Source organism: Apostichopus japonicus, chromosome 7 (genome assembly GCF_037975245.1).
Source record: "Apostichopus japonicus isolate 1M-3 chromosome 7, ASM3797524v1, whole genome shotgun sequence".
In the NCBI taxonomy this organism is placed as follows: domain Eukaryota; kingdom Metazoa; phylum Echinodermata; class Holothuroidea; order Aspidochirotida; family Stichopodidae; genus Apostichopus; species Apostichopus japonicus.
Window position 1 is genome coordinate 4329700 of NC_092567.1, and position 20278 is coordinate 4349977.

The following is a 20278-nucleotide window of genomic DNA, read 5'->3' on the forward strand; positions in this document are numbered from 1 at the left end:
TTTCGGATGACGTAGGCGCATTTCTGTTCTCTGATTGGATACATTTTTCAGTGGAATACAGAGACTGAAAATGGTAAGATGACATGCCACATGTGATTAGCTGATTGGTTAATAAAGTCAGTCCAAAACAGCGACTGAACGGTGTAACTGATAATACAGTCTAAGTAGAGTGTTTCTCAGTCTAAACTCAGTGTATAACACTGAAAAAAATTTCAGTCTCAAAGAAGACTGAATTCTTCAGTCTAACATTTTAAGAGAGTTCGGCGGAACCTAATTTTGAAAAGTAAAACCAGCAAAGCGGAGCAAAACTATCCTAATTTGTTGGGGAATATCCATAAAATGCCCATTGTTACTTATTTATGCGAGGTGTTTGATCCAAGGTATCCCTGCCATATATCCCAGGTATTTACCAATATATACAGAGATTAAGTTATAGTACACTAGTGCGACACGTTGTCTATTAGATATAACACACATACAACAAACTATGAAACTTACAAGAATCCAAGACTGCGCTACCACCTCTGCTTCCTCCCACACCTAAAAATGTCATTTTAAATTATACCAGAGACTTGGAATCGATTTGAAGTATCAACCTACCCCAATCTTTTTCTGTCTTTTCTGAGTAAAGCGCTAAAGGGAAAGAGTAAAGTTTCTAGGCGTTGTAACACATACATCTAATCAACCAAGGCAGTATCTGGATACAAATGAAACTGGTCCTTGCAAGCACGACATTTTGATGTTGAACATCATGTAAACAAACTTCACGTGTGCAAACTTAATTGTTTTATCTACGAACACCTAGATGGTCATTGTTCTTGAAATTGCACGATCCGAGAAAATATGACTATTTCGGAGAGAAAACAATAGGCTATAGCTTGGTGTGAACAAGAGAACAGCTTATGAAAACCAAGATAACAGCTACAAAATTTTTCTAATTAATGCTATTAAGTAAACATTTACAAATAAAAATCCAATTGTTTTTAACAGAAAGACGTGTTACGATATTTTCTTTATTTGATTGATTCAAAATGTCTAATTACTGCAAGGCAATTGCTGACATCGCCCAAATCTATAGTCAAACCTAACATATTATACAACGTGTAAGGGTGCCATGACTGGCAGAATGTAGGAAAGTTGCAACAAAGCAAAAATTAACATGATACACTACTGTTTGTAGAGTCAATGGTATGTACATTGGTTGTGTTTGGCGAAGACAGCATCAACGTATAGTGGCAGTATTAAGTCATTATCACATAACCACATATTATGTCTTTACAGAAAGGTTCACGATTCAAAGAGCAATAAGGATACATTTTTAGTCTGATATGCATAGTAAATAATTATATTGCTTAGGGAAACTTTAAAGACCGTAACACCGACGTCCATAATTTCTTGAAAGTCTTTCTATATCAACTTAATTTAGAGTTTGTTATTTTTAGAATTATATTGTATTATATATACATCCTATCCATCCATCCTATCTATCATATCCATCCATCCATCCTATTCATCCATCCATCCTATCCATCCATCCTATCCATCCATCATATCCATCCATCGTATCCATCTTATCTATCCATCCTATGAATGCATCCTATACATATATCCTATACATCCTATCCATCCATCCTATCAATCCATCATATCTATCCATCCATCCTATCCATCCATCTTTAGCATGTTATACATCAATCATATCCAACCATCCTATTCATCCATCATATACATCCTATACATCCATCCTATCCATCTATTCATCTATCATATCCATCCATCCTATCCATCCTGTTCATACATCATATCATTCCATCGTATTGATGCATCATATCCATCCGTCCAGTATTAAAGGCGATATCGCTCGTAGACTTTTTTTTGAGGGCGCTGGCATTTTCGAGGTTTCAGCGAGGTTTAATGGGACCCCGAAAACTCACGTGACCTCGGTGGCAAATTTAGATCACTGAATAGCACAGGCAAGCGTATGCGTAACAAGCCCGTACCCATGCACACATAATGTTATAACACAGCATTTCAGATTATTGTACTGTTTACCGCAAAGGATTTTCGTACGCCATAGTTTGTTGTTTGTGTGCCTTTTGAGTAAAGAATACTGTACGATTTTCGTACAAATACATTCGATTAGACTAGAGTATAGTGACAATCATGGAAAAGGGATCAGGGCAAGGAGAATCGGGCGAAAGAAAACGACCTTATCCTGGAACGAGCGTAGGTTCAAGTGGAGGAAAGCCATTGTTGCATGGACCTGACAAAAACAGCAGTGCAAAGGAACAACAGCGACGAAGAGATGCCACGAAGATCTATCTTCTACGTTCCTACGTAAACTGGCAAATGGAGAAAGAACTCTACAAACATGTCCACGATTTGACTTCTGTTAGCAACGCAGATTTCGCAGAACATTTGCTTCAGGATCACACAAAAAGGTAATGATTTGCTAAGCTAGGCTAAAACTATATAGGGTAATACTAGTACATAGTAGTACTACAGGGTATTGTCCTAGGTAACTGTCAGTATTGCGAAGTACAGAAAACTGCAAAGTTCGGACACCCCTAAGAAATACACAATTTCACCATGATAACCTACAAGCGAAAGCCAATATCACTAAAAACTATGAAGCTACAGTTATTTCCTCTCCAAAATGACCCGTGCGCAAGTTTGTACGTACATATCTGTCAATAAAATGAAGATAGTTTTTGGGGTATTTTAAGGCTTAGGTGTTCGAACTTCGCAGTGTCTATGCAATTGTATTTGTAACAGACATGATTTGATGAGCCTAGGCTTTGTAACTAGGCCTATCATTCATTATTTTTCCAATGGACCTAGCGTATGCTAACCTTATCATACTTATCCTAGCACAAAATAGCAGTAAGTTGTATTACTGAGTCATCATCATCACTGTTTGTGAATGCTTGTCATGAGGATACTGTATAGGCCGTGGCTATTCTTACGACTAGTCGTAACAAGTATTTATAAACTATTCTTACGACAAAGGCAAATTCAAGTGCAGTAAAGTAAATAAAGCAACTGCGCATGTAGTAGGGGTAACCCTAAACATAACCCTAAATCTCAATCCTAACCCTAACCGGAAGTTATTGTTACTCCTCGTCGTAAAATTAGTACTCCTAATCATAAAAATAGCAACTGCCCATGCGTAGTCGGAAATTATTCTTACAACTAGTTGTAAGAATAGCCACTTTGTACTGTATACAGTTAAAAATTAAAATATCCTTCCTAAAGAAGACTGACAGGGACTGGGGGTCTTTAGTTTCACTCCTCATATTTATGCCATGGAAAGCTGGGCCTTCTCATCACCAAAAAGTAAACTGTTTTTTTGCCTCAACAAATTGATGGAAATATATTTTCTAACCACTAGGCCTAGGTGATCTGTTCATCCCCACCCCTCCAGGTTCTAATTTGTTATCAGCTGTCCTTGTTTGAGGAATAATTCTTGTGAATGAGCATTTGAAAGAAAAGCCTCACGTATGCCCAGTCATAATTAACTAGGCATATAACATAGGACTAAGGCCTACAGTATTAGTAATAAGTATCTGAATTTAGTGTTCATAGTAACTGTATTCCCTAATTTTGTAATATACACCAGTGAGGAAGGCCTACTGTGCTGTACAAGTACAACCACATGGACCTGCAATTTTTCCTATAAAAATAATGCATCTACTGTACATAAATAATTTAGAATCACTACTAACTGATTCACATGTTTTCACACCGCTGCGTATGCAACTAGACCTTATGTTTTTCTAAGGTCAGCCACAGCCAGCATATATGCAATCAAGTTTTAATGGTACATTTGGGCAATAGGGTGTTATACTGTTATCTACTGACTGTCTGTCCAATATTCCAGCAATCATGTGTACATTTCTGTGCTTGGGATTTTTGAAGGAACCCAACTGCTATGCAAGAAATTAGGTAAATTAGCCTCACAAATTGAGGGACCATATTAGTACATATAGCTATACCTTTATAAACCTTTATATAGCCATGCCTGGAGGTAAGAAAGTACCAGTTTTTTTTTGTGTAGGCCTGATGCTCATACTTTATGATGCTGTGCTAAGTTATCATATTTTTTATATACAGTCAGTACTATGCTTGTTTTTGTTCAGCTTCTTGTGAATGATCTGATGTTTAGTGTTCAAAAATTATAATATCTATTAAATTTGGTGGCCGAAACTATCTCTTGTGGAGAGTAATCTAGCGTTAAATTAATGGTAGTCTGAAATCAAGCTATTCATGTAAACAGGAATTTTTCACAATGGTGTCATGGAGTAAGCTAGCATCTCAATTCTCACTCATGAAACCAACTGCTCACATAAACAGGAAGTTTACACAGTAGGTAAATAATGAGTGTACATCAAACTTTGATCAAAAGACTGGACATCTTTTAGCGATATGAAACCAATCAGTTCACTAAGACAGGAAGTTTACATAGTAAATTTTACATTGACATGTGAGCTCAAGTTGTTGGGCAAGCAGTTGGGCAACACAAAATTATCCTTACAATTCTTGAAAGGTACCGCGGTTTATGGATATGTTGAAGAAGTATGAAAGAATATCTCATCCTTATCTGGGTTTAAATCAATGTGGGTTAACAATATGTTATTATTGAAATCTGCCTAAGTGTTTGTTTGTTACATTTCTCTTTCATATTTTTTCTTGGGTAGGTATGATAAAAACATGTATGTTTGTAATGATTTGGTCATTACCAGATTCACTACGCATACAATTAAGCTTGGGGTGTACAGTAAAATTACTATTTCAGTTATATGATTTACAGACAATTTTTTTTGTTTCATTGTATAGGTTTCAAATGCATCTTTTCCGGAAAGATGCTGAAAGTCAAACAGAGGCATTCTCAGCGGCTGTCACCACAGAAAGATCAGTTGACACTCAGAAAGGAGAAGGTAAATTTATATGTTTATCCTTGCATGAATTACAGACTGGAAGAGCAGTGCTAATCTTATCTGATCTGGTGTGATCAGAAAAATAATACAATTTCATTCTCATTAAATTCCAAAAGAAAAGAAAAAGATGGTAGCTTATTGCTCATCCACTAAAAAGCATACATGTGTATGAGAATTTATAAAAGTAAGTGGGCCTGATAATATCAGGATCTTCTTTAGAGGCAAACTGACTAGTAACAGTAAATTCAAGAGACACAATAGAGCCTGGAACAGAGAGGACATGGTGAACACAAAGAAAGAAGTTAATGGTGTATTGAACAAAAGGAGTCAGTGAAAGCAGAGGTATTTAGATAAACTGTGGAGTACAAAGCGAGGATTAAGTAAGGAGAGAGGGCGAATAAACTATAGCAGAATACAGAGATGGAGCAGGATAAAGTTAGTCATGTCCTTCCTGTATATTGAGCCTATTCAGTTGAATGGTGCTAGGGCACTCCGTCCACTCTCTATCTCTGCTGTGGTGTACTGTGTCTGAGATGGTTAGTCTACGAAGTTAGTTACCTGTTGGGACATGTCTTTAACGGTATGATTGGGGAGCTGAAAGTGTTCCCCTACTGGAGTCTCCATTTTCATGGTATTGACTTGTGACTAGAACTGCTTCTTGAAGGTGGTCTTGGTTTCACCAACATACTTGTAACTTCAATGTCCTCTAAACTCAATGACACCATTTAAATTGAAATATCAGTTTCCAGTGCTGCATAAGTGTGATAAGTTCTAAACAAAAGGTACTGTATATTTTTAGTCACAGCCATAGAAGCTATAGCAGGATACTTGCACTATATAGTAACTATTGTTTTATGTCATCTCTACAGATACTCCTGATCCAGTTACTTCAACACCTCTCAAGAAGCCATCTGCCAATGTTCTGTCCAATGTCACCAGTAGGATTAGATATGGAGCAGCATGGGAGAGAAACCTCAGACTATACGAATACACATTGCCACATTTACATGATCCTGAACAAAAGAGATCATACATATGGCAGGGGCAAGCACTTTTCCCAGACTTTTGTTGACAGGTTGTGCGACATTCACAAACGTTGGATTAGCAGCTAATGATACATCTGCATCACCAGATTGAGATAAATTGCTTTCGTCCATTTTGTTCGATAGTAGCTATGACTGTAAATCAGGAGCTTGGCCACCCTCTAAGTCAAGGTGGGCAAGGTTGGGGAAATTCAATCAAGGAGTAACAATCAGAGAATGGCCAGCTTTATATTATTGTATATAGGCCTACACGCACAGCGTGTATAAATATCTGTATCGGTTTATTTATACTGGTGTTCATTTCCGTTGCCAGGAGGGGATATGATTTGAACATGGGGGAGGGTGTGGGGAGGGGTGGGGAGGGGGTCCCATTTGAAGTGTCCAAACGATGCTAATCTTTACATCTATCTTCTTGAATCACATGTACCCCTATCGACACGATCAATCAGTCCTGTCTCTCACCTCCTCTCATGCACTGGTGTATTTATTTCCTGGCAAGATAACAGTTAGGCATAGTAAGGGTCAGAGGTCATCACAACTTAAAGAGTTGTGCGAGTCCCTGTGGTCTCTTACATCCTGGTAGCAGTAGAGAGAAGAAGCCTAATAGATCAGAAACCATAATCATCTTCTGGTGTGTCTTATTTTCCAGCATCCTTGAAACATTATATCCTTCCCCTTTGATTTGTTGATGTCATAAAGCTGTAATTATGTTGTGCATTATTTTATTCCAGTATTTAGATTGTATATTCTTCTTGTGTATTTGACAGTATCCCAGTGATCTCCATTTTTCTGCTCTTGGTTTTTTTTCTCTGTACTTTCATATCATATCTATCTCTACCCATAGCCTCCATCTCCACATTTTCTTTACTTTCTTCCTCCATCCCTTCATCTGTCTTTCACTCTTTTTTTTTTACCTCTTTCCTCCCCTCTGTTTACCCTGTATGTTTTAGTTTGCCAACTCCCCCCCCCCCGCATCTCACCCCCAAAAAAGTTCACAAGGTTGACAAGTCTCCCCGTGCTAGTCCCAAGCTATACACCCTTGTTGTGGTGACTATTCAATATACTTGCGGATCAAATGGAAAGCCCCACCCCCACCCCTTATTCTCAGTGTAATGAATCGGCAAATGGAAGATTATTCGGAGTTGTTCGTGATGGTTCAATGATCTTATAGTCAGGCATAGGCCTATATGGTTCTCTTTGTCCTTCATTGCAGTCGAAGTTTGAAATGAATTAATCGTGCTAGGAACTTCCGGGCAATGTTTAATTTTCTGTGGCAAGAAAAAAAGCTTCCCCCAGTCTCTCCTGGTTGACTATATAGAGCCTGTACGCCTATATGGTCACACAATAGTATAGATAAGTATGATCCATGCAGACAGCTAGTATATATTTTTTAAATTCAATCCAATTTCAGTTAAAGTTTCGAGTTGTAATTCGAGTCAGTCGAGATGAGGTGCCCCATGGTGGAGCTGGGTAACCCACCCCAACCCCGTTGCCGACTTTTTGGCATTTCGTTGGGAGCCGTTCGGAACAAGAAGCAGGAGAGTCAATTCTGGGAGTACAGTACGCTGGAAAGCAATACACTGACGTAATTTAGAAAAAAAAGTTTTTGGCTTTGACGGCCGATGCTCAGCGAGACACTTTTCAATGGAAATAACTATTAGTTTATTGTTCATGTACTTATTCCCTTTTTGCCAGTCCTTTCTATAGAGGGTGGAGCCGCCCCTTATGGCAACGTATTTTCCTTCCCTTTTCCGTTCAAGTTTCGTTATTTTTTAATTCGGGTCAAAGGGGTTAGGGGTGCAAGGACAGGGTTTACGTGCACCGATTAGGAGGACGGGGTGCAGCTAGGGCAAGTGCTCTGTGATCGCCCGTTGCCAGGAGTCCAAAAATAATCAAATATACATATTTATCTATATATGGTATATGACATAAAATGCTTTGTCTTACCCTCCTGATATATAACTAAAATTTATTTATAAAATACAATGTAAGCTGTGACTCTGTCTATGTATAATTAATACCTAAATTGGCTGAAATACCAATTGTTCACACATGACGGACTTGACTTTACGTTTGATACCCAATTTTGTAATCACTTCAGTCAATTTTTTCACTCATTCGCGTTTGTCTTTTTGTGACACCAGTCAGCGTGAATCAGACATAAAGTTCATAACTATTAGTTTCTTGAGCTGTTTCTTGACTTCGACTGCTCACCATGTAGGCCTAAAAGAGTAAAAGCAAGGAACTGCTAGAGTAGCAGCTCCCTGGTCAAACTATTACGCCTGATGCAAAGCTCGACCGTAACCTATACTGTACAGCCCATTAGTTGTGAAAAGTTCTGAACGTAAAACAAAGCACAGAGTTTTGTATCACACAACACACACGAAAACGCGGCGTAATACCGCATACTACTGACCAGGGAGTTGTTCCATAACAACTCCCTGTACTGCCACAGACAAGAAACTATGCAGGAATTTCGCCAAGGCCACCGTTCAAGTAACCGAACCCGTTTATTGCTTTCTAGCCGTAAATACGGGATTGCTGAGAAATTACGAGACAACAGCGACGAACCGGTAGAGGGTAGTATTGATATTATTTTTGAATCGGGTGGTGTGAAGGACAGAATTTACGAGGAAATTACGAGCGATCCCACCTTTAATACTTCAACAACATCATATAGTCGATGGTTCGATCATATTACACCAGAATGTCAGGGAGCAGTATGAGCAAAGAAAGGGGAAATGTCCTTAAATTCGCGCATGCGCTATGCTTTCTGTTTAAAGAGTTTTTAATATTTCATACATTATTGTATGATGGTACTACAGAATATGACCTTGGGGTTTTCCATTTTCACCATGACTGCAATTTATATTCAAATGGAGGCATTATCAATTCTGATAATTAAAGGTAAATTTGAAGGTTGGTCAATAAGTTTGTTCGATAGTTAGCTTAAATCGTTTGTATATCAACTTAGGTTTGGCTCTAACTTAGTTACTAAGCAACGGTTTTCTTGGAAATGATGACTAATTTACTTTATTCACGCAATGGAATGAGTCACAGGTGAATGTGTAGTTTTTCTGGTTCTGTGTATTCTACACAAATAATAGACAATGACTGCACTAAATGATTCCGCTTCTATCAATAAAGTGAAGGACTATTGTCTTACATAATTCACCTTATTCTATTTTTTCATTTGGGCTGGGGTGGTGATTGATCATCGGAGGATGTTCAAAATATTTTTGTAATCATAAAAAAAATTAGGCTGTAAATTGGTTCGCAGTTATTTTACGTTTTGACCGGTATCAGCCGTATGTTTTTTTTTTTTTGCCTCTCCGATCGACGTTTTTCGATTGAAATTACCCTTTATCTCCTTTTAAAATGGAGCAGCTACTGCAAGACTAGTTCGAAAGTTACTAGAAATATCTGCCATGTTATTGTTTGCATCAGGGGATACGAATTCTGGTATTTGATGGATTCATTTTCATTACAATAAAGATCAAAATAAGTTGCTTCTTTAAAAAAAAAAATATCAAGCTGGCCTAGTTAAAGTTAATTAATTCTGGATTGTGTTTTTGAGTGAACATTCCTAGCTTTTGCTTGTGTTGGTGCATGGTTTGTGATAATTGGTGTCAGTCTGTGAAACAGCTTCATGAGAGGAAACCTCTATACTTCAATCTGAGTATAATGAAACCTTCGGTTGGGAGTATTCGTTTGTTTGATTTCAATTCAATTCATAAGACTTTATTTCAATCTCTCGCATTAAAGTATGCAATTATGACAATAGACGTGGGTAAATGTACAAGAGAACAAGAGATTGAGGAGTGCCAACAAGAAGCTCTGCAGAGCTTGTTTACGTTGACACCCCTTTACAAATAAAACATAGAAAGAAAGCTTAAGTATACAGAGAAAACAGAACAAAGATGGCAAAGAAAGGAAAATACAAAATCAATGATAGTTTGATATAAGATACTCTTTAAGACGTTTTTTGAAGGTGTTCAGAGTTTTACAACCAGTAATAGTAGTAGGGAGGGAATTGCAAAGTTTTACACCGACATAACGAATACCAAGTTGTGCAGACCTAAGTCTAAAGTAAGGAACAGTCAATTGATTTGGCGCACGGTTGGGATAAGGATCGTTACGTAACTGAAAATAGTTGCGAAAAGTCGACGGAGCACTATCATGTAACCAATTGAAAATAAAAATACCAACATAGTAACGATTTATATCATAGATACTAAGAGCGTTAAGAGTAGTAAACAGGGGTGCTGTATGCTGGAGGTAATCCGCATTACAAATATAACGAATGGCTCTCTTTTGAAGTAAGTAAAGGGGTTGAATTCTAGAGGCATGGGTACTGCCCCAAATAACATTACAATATGTAAGATAGGGAAGTATGAGTGTATTATACAAAGTGACCAATGTGCTTCTGGGAATGATTTGGCGAAGACTATTAAGAACTCCAGCGCCTTTAGACACTTTCATACAAATATTCTGAATATGATTATTCCAAGAAAGATGATTATCTATATAAACCCCAAGAAATTTAGTAGTCTTAGACAGCATAACATCAACACCGCAAAGTCTGATACTATTAATGTTAGGATTTAAGTGCTTTGAAGGTGTACTAAACACAATAGAGGTAGTTTTCTTAACATTTAGTGACAATCTATTTGCACAAAACCAATCATGAATATATGTAAACTCATTCTGTATAGTATCCAATAGAAAATTAATGTCATTACTGGAAAAGAACAGGTTGGTATCATCAGCATAAGAGATTATATGAAATTTGTTGCTGGCTCTATAGAGGTCATTAACATAAATTATAAACAACAATGGACCAAGTATGGACCCTTGAGGAACACCACACTTAATTGGCTTAGAAACAGAATTTATATTATTAATAACAACAAACTGGTGACGATCAGCAAGATAGCTTTTGAACCACTGAAGTACAGTTCCCCGGATTCCATAATGACTAAGTTTTTCAAGTAAAATGTTATGGTCAAGGGTATCAAACGCCTTCGACAGATCCAGAAATATACCAGAAGCATACTGATTATTTTCGAAAGCTTCCATAACTTTACAAGTAAAATGTAAAATAGCATGTGTTGTTGAGCGGCCAGGAAGGAAACCAAATTGATAATTATACAGTAAATTATGCTTAGCAATAAAGTTATATAACCGTGAGAACATTATTTTTTCGATTACCTTGGAGAAACATGGGAGAACTGAAATGGGTCTATAATTATTCACGGATTCCTTTTCACCGGCCTTAAAGACAGGAACAACTCGAGCTATTTTTAAAGATGTGGGGACAACACCAAGCTCAAAAGAGAGATTACAAAGATATGTGAGTGGAATACATAATGAATGGGCAACATGTTTTACAATAATAGCAGAAACACCATCAAAACCAGCAGCGGATGGCTTGAGTGATAGAAGTACTTTAAGGACCTCATCTCTTGTTGCAGGAATAATGAATAAAGAATCAATAACTGGTGCTTGCAGGTACATTTTGTAGTGAGAATTAACATTAGGAATCTTATGTTGAGTGGCTGGACCAATAGTAGTAAAATAATCATTAAAAATGTTTCCAATATCCATAGGATTAGAAAAACTGACCCCCTGATAATTAATCTGTTCAGGAGTGCGATTAGCTTGTCGACCATGTAAAAGGGTATTTATTGACCGCCACATACTTTTCGCATCCTGGTTGTTATTATTAAACATATTGGTGTAGTAAGACTTTTTGGCCAGCCTGATAACAGACGTAAGACGATTACGAAAACGTTTGTAGTCGTTCAAGTTGTTTGCAGTACGGCTACGGAGATATTTTTTATATAGACGATTCTTTGTACGGCAAGAATTAAGGATGGCAGGAGTCATCCAGTCATTCTTGTCACTAATACCCTTCTTTGTACTAGGAACATACGGAAGACAGTTGTTTAAATGCTTACTAAATATTTTATTAAACTGATCAAATGCAACGTTTACATCATTGCCATAAAAGACATCTTGCCAAGTTTCGTTTTCAATAGCAGACCGAAATAACCGTATAGTTGCTGGATTAACGTGCCTCCTTAAAGTAATTGACGGAATACTAGTTTTAACATTGTCAATGTCAACAATAGTAAAAACAGGGAAATGATCCGAAATGTCGTCACAAATTATGCCCGAGGTAGATGACAGTGATGGACTATTCGTAAAAATTACATCAAGAAGTGTAGCAGAGTGTGACGTTATCCTAGAAGGCAAATTGTGGAGTGGACGAAAAGAGTGAGAGTGTACAAGGTTGATAAACTGATTACCGATGTTTTCCGATGTAATTAAGAGATTACAGTTAAAATCGCCCATTAAGAAACAACTCCTGTCTTCTCGATTCAATGAAATAAATAAAGTAGAGAACATGTCAAGCACAGTTTCGCTAACACCGGAGGGGCAATAAATAACCCCTATGATGATTGGCGAATGAGAAGCCTGTAGTTCTATAAAAGTCGACTCAAATACGCCTTCTACAAATATACTCAAATCTGAACGAGATTTGTATTTAAGAGATGAATTGATATATAGTGCGACCCCTCCACCACGCCCTTGCCTAGAGGCATGTTCCATATTATACCCAGGGATGTTGTAGAGAGTATGTAAAGTATTAAGATTACCAAGCCAGGTCTCGGTTATACCGATAACAGAAAAATTATGCCTAACGGATCTTAGTGATAATAATAAATTATTAAAGTTACTATTCAGAGACCTAGCATTCACATGATACAAGGTAAGTTTCTGATCCCATAAATCGTTGGTAATATCTTGAAAGAAATTATAATCATAATACTTGCAGTTAGTAGCTTGAAAACTTTGAACAGAATTGATATCAGGATCAATAGAACTGAGAGGGGAATTAATGTCGTCGCATGCTTGAAAGTGATTTCGAGTATTTTTACAAATGATGCAGGCTATGTCCCCATGCAAACTAACAATAGGATTACTAATACAGTCATTATGCCATTTTATAACCCCGGAGCAATTACAGCAATGACCTATGGAACAACGATCACTAGACGTTAAGCTATGCGCACAAATACAACAGAGGTGACTAAATAAAGTACAATGCTCCATGCAGTATCAAATGCAAACTATCAAGAAGTAAGAAAAGAAAAAAAAAGAGAAAGAAAGAAGAACAGAACAAAATAAGAAGAGTGAAAAAAAAGTATTATAACGTATAATACCTTGAATGTGGATAAGACGGGTGGTTGGACAAACGAAAACACACGACAAAAGGGAAATCCTTTAAAGTAATCTGTAAAATACCAGTAGAACGTGCAACTACTTGCTACATTTAAGTAACAAACGGCAATGGTATGTACTGTCCCCAAAAATCAAGGTAGCGGCTTCAAATTCAAGATGGCGGCTTCAACTTCACCATTGTGTCCGTACATTACCGAAGTCTTGCCAGGTCCTCTGTATTAGCAATGTGATGTTTATGATCGTTCCCATCAATGACGAATATCTTCCCATCTAGGGTCCAAGACCGATTAACTCTTTCATGTTTGCGGGCACGGGCGAATAGCTCCTGGTTCCTGCGGGTCAAATCCTCATTAATGTATATTCTGGTGCCTTTTAGTGAGGTCCTGGCACGATATATCCTGTCTCTTGTGTTGTATGAGGTCAGTTTGACGATGATAGCCCTGGGTCGGGTGGCGTTTGCTATGTTGTTAGCTCTAGGTCGGGGTGAAATGCGGTGTGAACGGTCGATTTCTCCAGGGGTTAGGGTAACGTTCAGTTTTTCGGTCGCCAGATTAATGACTAACTCGTCAGTCGATTCTCCAGGAGATTCAGGAATCCCCTGTATGCGGAGACAGTTACGCCTTGAATACTGCTCCTGGCGGTCAGCAGAGTCCTGGGTTGCAGTTAAGTCTCGTCTGAGCTGGCATATTTCCTCCCTGGCATCATCAAGTTGTTTTTGCTTTTTGGACAGTTCAAGTTGGAAGGTGTCATGAATTTCTTTACATACCTTCTCTTTCACTGCTTCCGCTATCGCTGGCACTAGTTTGCATATTAGATTGGTGCAAAAGTCATCTGAGTTAATGGCAGCATTCAACTCTTGGCGAATAGAGTCTATAATGTCCACATGAATTAGATCAGTGTTAGGTTGAGGTGTAGGCTCATCGTTAGGCTGGGGTTCGCGAACCTGCCTTCTAGTTGAGGTCGATTTTGCTGCGTTTGTAGCTTTTTTAGGTGGCATCTTGGACGTTGTTTAGTACTAGCAATGAACTCTCACAGAATAATGATAAAGTAATATACTGAATGAATATTTAACTGAGAAATTTGAAGGATTTCCGAGAGGCGAAAAAATGATGTGATCTTTACATGTTGTCTATCGATTTATCAATATACATCACTTAAAATCTGTTTTAATCATCCAAAGTGTTCGATTGTCTAATTACTTTATATTAGCTGATGATATTCGATATTTGGGTCATACGCAAACCCTCTACCAAAGTGAGTGTCACAAGTGACACATATCATAGTGACCCTTTCTAGAAAGTAACGCTCAATTGATAATCAAGAAACCACGCAAACACTCTGCTTTTAATTCTCATGGAATTATTAGCACGAGATATTTCAACGATTATTGGTAAAAGAAAATATAAAAGAAATGCATATATGAAAATGACTACACCCCCTTGGATACTTATCCAGTGAATCCTACCCCCTTTATGCTAACTGACACTGCTATAGTACGCTTTAGGACAGGCTTCAGAAGATCACCGCCCACAAGGTAGTCGCTATAGGCGGAGTCAAACCATTCAGCTTTTCGCACGTGTCAAAGGTAGGATACCTGTATCCGGCGTCTTAAAAGTGTGGACCAGACCACATCTATTGGCACGGAAGAATACCCCCGCGACCCCAGGCAGTTAGTTTTGGAGTCACCAAAAATAAAACCCTGTAGACAAACAGAGGAACAAAACCATTCCTAATATTTGTTTCAAACATACGGTCAATTTCCGGAAGCAAAACTACGATTGATTTATCGCAACTTATAATGGACATTTTAACTCTCACTCCTTACGAGACACATTAACGTAAACATGATACAGCATTTCCTTCGCTTTCTAAAGATAATCTTACAAATTTTTCAGGATTAATTCTTTAGGCGACAAATTAAAGATCTGCCCTTGTTCCTCAAACAATTAAGGCTCTAATATATTTAGTTAACTCTTTCCTTTTCTTTACAGGAAGTCCTCTACTTTGTTAAGCCATCTGAAGGTTTTTTAGAGGATTTCCTATCACATTGTATATATTCACGTGACACAACAAATAAATCAAAAATCAAATATAAATTCCATCCAATCTCAATAATAAACCAATTATGCGACAAAATGAAACTAACTCTCGTTACATGTATTAGTCTCAGCATTTCTACTAGTTATTCGACCACTTTTAAGAATTCCGTTTCAATTCAAGCACTTTGGATCATACAGTTTACTTACAAATAAATTTACGAAATGATGACACTCTCTCATTTAATGTGGTCGTAGAATATACCAATTTTACATTAATACTTAGAATACTCAGATTATTGGGGGTCGCCTGCCCGTAATCTGGTTTACTATACAGCAAACTCCGCTTGTCACACTAAACGAATAAAGCACGTGCGTCGAGAATATACGGTATTGTAGCGGCTTGTTCTCAATAACAAGTATACGCAAAATTGTCCTCATTGACAATATTATACTAACTCAATTTAAGACCTCATTGCCTTTTTATGAATATGCTAACTCCCGTTCTCAATAACGGAGAAACTACCTCTCTGCCCGACGTGATATCGTTACCAGATGGAATGCAACTGACTAACTTTCCTGTACCCCACCCTAACATCAACTTTGCAAAAAAAAACACGAATCTAATATGACGTAACGGCTCTTACAATTTGTAAGCCCAGGTATTCCGATATATCTCGGTGAAACACGCCAACAAGAAGGAGCCGAGAAACCCGGAATTTAGTTACTCGTTATATGCGATACAGGTGCTCCAATGCACACAGTGAAGCATATCAACACCAGGAATTTTGCATCCACTTACGTGACAGTGAGCTCTCCTCAATTACGCAGCTACGATTGAGACATTTCAGATCATGTAACTAAACCGGTTTGGTCGCAATATGACCTTAAAGCTACAGTCTAGTATGTACTGAGCGACACGCACTTCTCAGATAACGTTTTGTGGTAAATATTTAACAATGATATTTACTACAAATTATAGACAAAGAGGGTAAGCCGCGGAGTTGTATATCTCATTGCCAGCACACTGAAATACAGTGATACTTCCATGCAGTTAACCAATGTTTACAAACGTATTAGCTTGTTGGCGCCTTTATATATACTCGGCGCCTTTATACGTACTTACGTACCCCAACAGTGCATATATATAGTGTGCCAGAACCTGCCACATTTATTTGGTTTTTGGACAGTTAGGTCACGCAGTGAATGTCAAGCTTGTGTGTGCGTTGGTGAAGTACTAACACGTCACGTAATAGCATGCACAGTAGAGAATATTGCTTCTTAAATATGAGCTTTCATTTCGCATATGCAACAATAATAATTTGGAATAAAGGATATCAAATTGTATGGTAATTGTTTCCAACCTACTCAACAATACAGTTAATTATGTTCACCAAATTTTAAAGTACACCAAATACACATTAGCAATTCGATCACCACGGAACTAAATTTTATTTTGAATATGTAAATTGGTGTTAAAATATTAACAAAATTAAGTAATACACTAACATTTACAAATGGACAAATATGCACTATAAATTCATGCATGCACAACCCATATAGGTCTATATATACAGTAATCACCTGTTATATTAACCAAGTCTTAAAATTTAAACCAAACTAGGTTAGAAGGCATTATTTTGAGTTGCTGAAAGCAGAAATTAGAATAATAAACAATGGCATACTCATGCAGCCTACTGAGAATTAAGTGTAATTTTCCAATATCTTTCGGGGAAAAAAGAAAGAAAGGCAGTAGAGGTATGTTTAAGTTAGGCTACAGTGGTGCTTTCATCTCCGTGAATGGAAAATTAACATCACACACACACGCGCGCAAGCACCCGCAAATGCATTCACCCCATCGGAACTTTTTCTGAATAACGTTAATTTGTTCTTGCCTGCGTGCATAGGCGTACGAGGCGGGGGGCAGGGGGCAGATTGCCCCCCCCCACAATTTTTTTTTCTCCAGAGGACAAGAAATTTGGGCAAAAGTCCTGAAAACTTCGGGTAGCCTAAGAGGAGAAATATATATATATATATATATATATATATATATATATATATATATATATATATATATATATATATATATATATATATATATAATCTATATCTAAATTTCGGTAGTTTGCCGAATCTTTTTCAAATTTTTGCCCGACATTTCCGTGGAGAGCGTTTTGTGTTATTTGTTTTGTGACATTAATATTAATATAGGCCTAATGATTTTCTTTATTTAGCATCATCATGCCCGAATATTTCCGTGTAGCACCACCGTAAGCGCAGCTCGTCTAGGCTACTACGGTCTTTGCACTATCGCCCAAAATTAACTGTTTACCTGGACATCCCCGACATGAGTGTATATAAGAAACATATTTTTCATGGATGGTGGGGTGCCGGGTGGGGAGGGAGTCCCTACAAGCCTAGAAGTAAAGGTTTATCATATTCTTTGTTATTTTTGTTTACACTTTATTGTGAGACAAACTGCAGTCTCGCCCGACACAGCGACATTATCTTGCCTACGTGTCGTTGAACAATGTATGTTTTTTTTTTTTTTCTGGAAGTATAGCTAACAGGCGCGTATCCAAGGGGGCGTTGGGGGCGCGCGCCCCCCGGGTAAGAAAATAGGAAAGAAAAAAAAGAGAAGAAAAAAAGAGGGGAAAAAAAGGAAAAAGAGGGGGAAAAAGAGGAGGAGGAGAGGAAGGAAGGGAAAAGAAGAAGGAGAGAAAAAGGAGAAAAGGAGGGAGTAAAAGATGAACGCCAAGACACCGGGAAGAGAAAGAGGAACAGTGACATCATTACAGCGCTGAACCTATTATATACACATGACCGCGTAGCCAGTGACGAATCGAGGATTTCGGAAGGGGCAAGCGCCTCACCCTACCCCTTAAACCGACAACTCCATTTTTGACGTTTCCATTTCTCCTCTCTCATTAATGTAACTATATATGGTCTATCGTAACGCGTGTGTGTGTGGACGCCTTAAACCATTTTGCTATGAAACCAACTGTGGCTGGTCTCGAACTCGACCGAGTCGTCGGGGAGTATGACGCATTTACGACCGCCGCTCCCCTCCCCCCCGAGCATATTTTTTTATGATATCGCTAGTAAATTCGAAATAGAGAATGCTTAGATGCAACTTACACGGCATGGGAAGTGCAGGTGCGTATCCAGGGGGGGCGTTGGGGGCGCGCGCCCCCGGGTAAGGAAAAGAGGAGAGAAAAAAAGAGAAGAAAAAAGGGAAAAGGAGGGGGAAAAAAAGAAAAGGAGGAGAGGAAGGAAGGGAAAAGAAAAAGAAAAAAGAGAGAAAAAGGAAAAAAGGAGGGAGTAGAAGATAGCCAAGACCTCGGGAAGAGAAAGAGGAACAGTCATAGTTAAAGCGCTGATCCCTATAACATACACAGGGTAGCCAGTGACAGATCAAGGATTACGGAGGGGGTGTGCGCCTCACCCTACCCCTTACACCGACAACTCCATTTTTGACGTTTCCATTTTTCCTCTCTCACTAATGTATCTATATAAATACTATATATGGTCTATCATAACGCGTGTGTGTGTATGGACGCCTTAAACAATTGTACAATTGTGCTATATGGAACCAACTGTGGCTGGTCTTGAACTCGACCGAGTCGTCGGGGTACATGACGCATTTCGGGAAGGGGGCGACCGCCCCGAGCAAATTTTCTTTATGACATCGCTAGTAATTTCAAAATAGACAATGCTTAGATGCAACTTACAAGGCCTGGGAAGTGTCATTTCCAGCGATCTGGGAGGCATTTTCGGCCAAAATTTTTCTTGTACGCTTCACGCCAACCCATGGTGGCGCTTCGCTTAGATAGTTTGCCTACAGGCTTCGCCCCTCCCTTGGCAATTACTCGCTACACGCCTGTTCGAATTTGTAAAGCAAAGAGCAGATATAACATCATATCAGTGAGCATTGAAATGCATGTTCCACGATGAACAGCCTCAAAAACTGTCTATGTGTGTAGTTAAAGGCTTAGGAGCCCAATTGGATTTGGGGGCTGTAATGACTTGCCCGAAAAAAAAGCCAAAATTTTTCGCGCGCGAAGCGCGCGTTCAACATATCACTGCCAATATCATATAAGCAAGCATCGGTCATTACAGTGCATGGCATCGTGTACCGCACGGTCCGTGAAAGTTGTACAGTATACCGCCGGATGCTATGTAAACAACCAAATTTCTTATGTAGATGGAGAAAAATCATATAGATCCATTTATGTCAAAACTATCTTTTACAGTAGTAATGTCGGCCAAGCTTACAACTTTATTTTAATCACCAAGGAGATCATTTTTAAGCTATTCATTGCTATTTATTTTTCTTTCAGTAGGTGCCCGAAAAAGATGGGGAAAAATTTGGTTGCGGGGGGGGGGGAGGGGGGCTGCAGCCACCGCCTCCTACGGGACCTACGCCTATGTGTGTAGTGTTCGCTTTCGATATACCTGATATCGGAAATATCTGCTATCTTTCATTTCCTTCAACCAAGTTTTATAATAGCCATTATAAGAGGTTGCAATATTTCTACACCAAGAAATTAACTGTGTCTGAATTTCCAAAATTTCCTCACCAACATTCTTCATCATACTTTCCTCTACTCGTGCAACTTTGACCTGTCTGTTAGGGGTTCAAGGAGGTTTTTCTATATTGCTTGTCCATAGATTGAATTTTCTGCAACATTATGGGTATGTTTTCAAGTGATTTTATTCACGAGAAATCTGAATTTTCAAATTCTCAACAAATAATAGGCTTAAAACCTTGGAAAGTGGGGCTTTCGGATATTGTGGGCCGTGACGTAGAATCACCTACAAAAGCAATGATCCATAGGACATGCAATGAGGTCGAACATGATGTGTGACAATCTTCAAAAAGGTTATGAATGGAAAAAACTTTTGGGAAATACTTGGTTCTCAGGCAAAAGTGTACATCTGGTTGGTCATTTTCAAGCCCGAGAAGTGCTATTTCCGGTGATCTGGGGGGGTATCAAAACAAGAATTTTCTTGT

At 38.4% G+C, this 20278-nt stretch overlaps 2 protein-coding genes across 3 annotated transcripts in view; one reads left to right on the plus strand and one right to left on the minus strand.

Annotated features, from left to right (window-relative positions):
* The window catches only part of LOC139969978 (NLR family CARD domain-containing protein 4-like), a 585990-nt gene that overhangs the window by 217399 nt on the left and 348313 nt on the right, over positions 1–20278 (minus strand). The gene's annotated exons all lie outside the window — the stretch shown is intronic.
* LOC139970315 (uncharacterized) lies at positions 1985–6601 on the plus strand. Its single transcript, XM_071975982.1, has 3 exons — positions 1985–2441; positions 4837–4937; positions 5807–6601. The coding sequence occupies exons 1-3, from the start codon at positions 2164–2166 to the stop codon at positions 6007–6009; spliced, it is 582 nt and encodes a 193-aa protein (XP_071832083.1). The 5' UTR covers positions 1985–2163; the 3' UTR covers positions 6010–6601.

Coding starts and splice junctions, on each gene's coding strand:
- LOC139970315 (XM_071975982.1), top strand. CDS start 2,164: ATGGAAAAGGGATCAGGGCAAGGAGAATCGGGCGAAAGAAAACGACCT. Junction 2,442..4,836: donor CTTCAGGATCACACAAAAAG/GTAATGATTTGC, acceptor TTCATTGTATAG/GTTTCAAATGCATCTTTTCC. Junction 4,938..5,806: donor TGACACTCAGAAAGGAGAAG/GTAAATTTATAT, acceptor TCATCTCTACAG/ATACTCCTGATCCAGTTACT.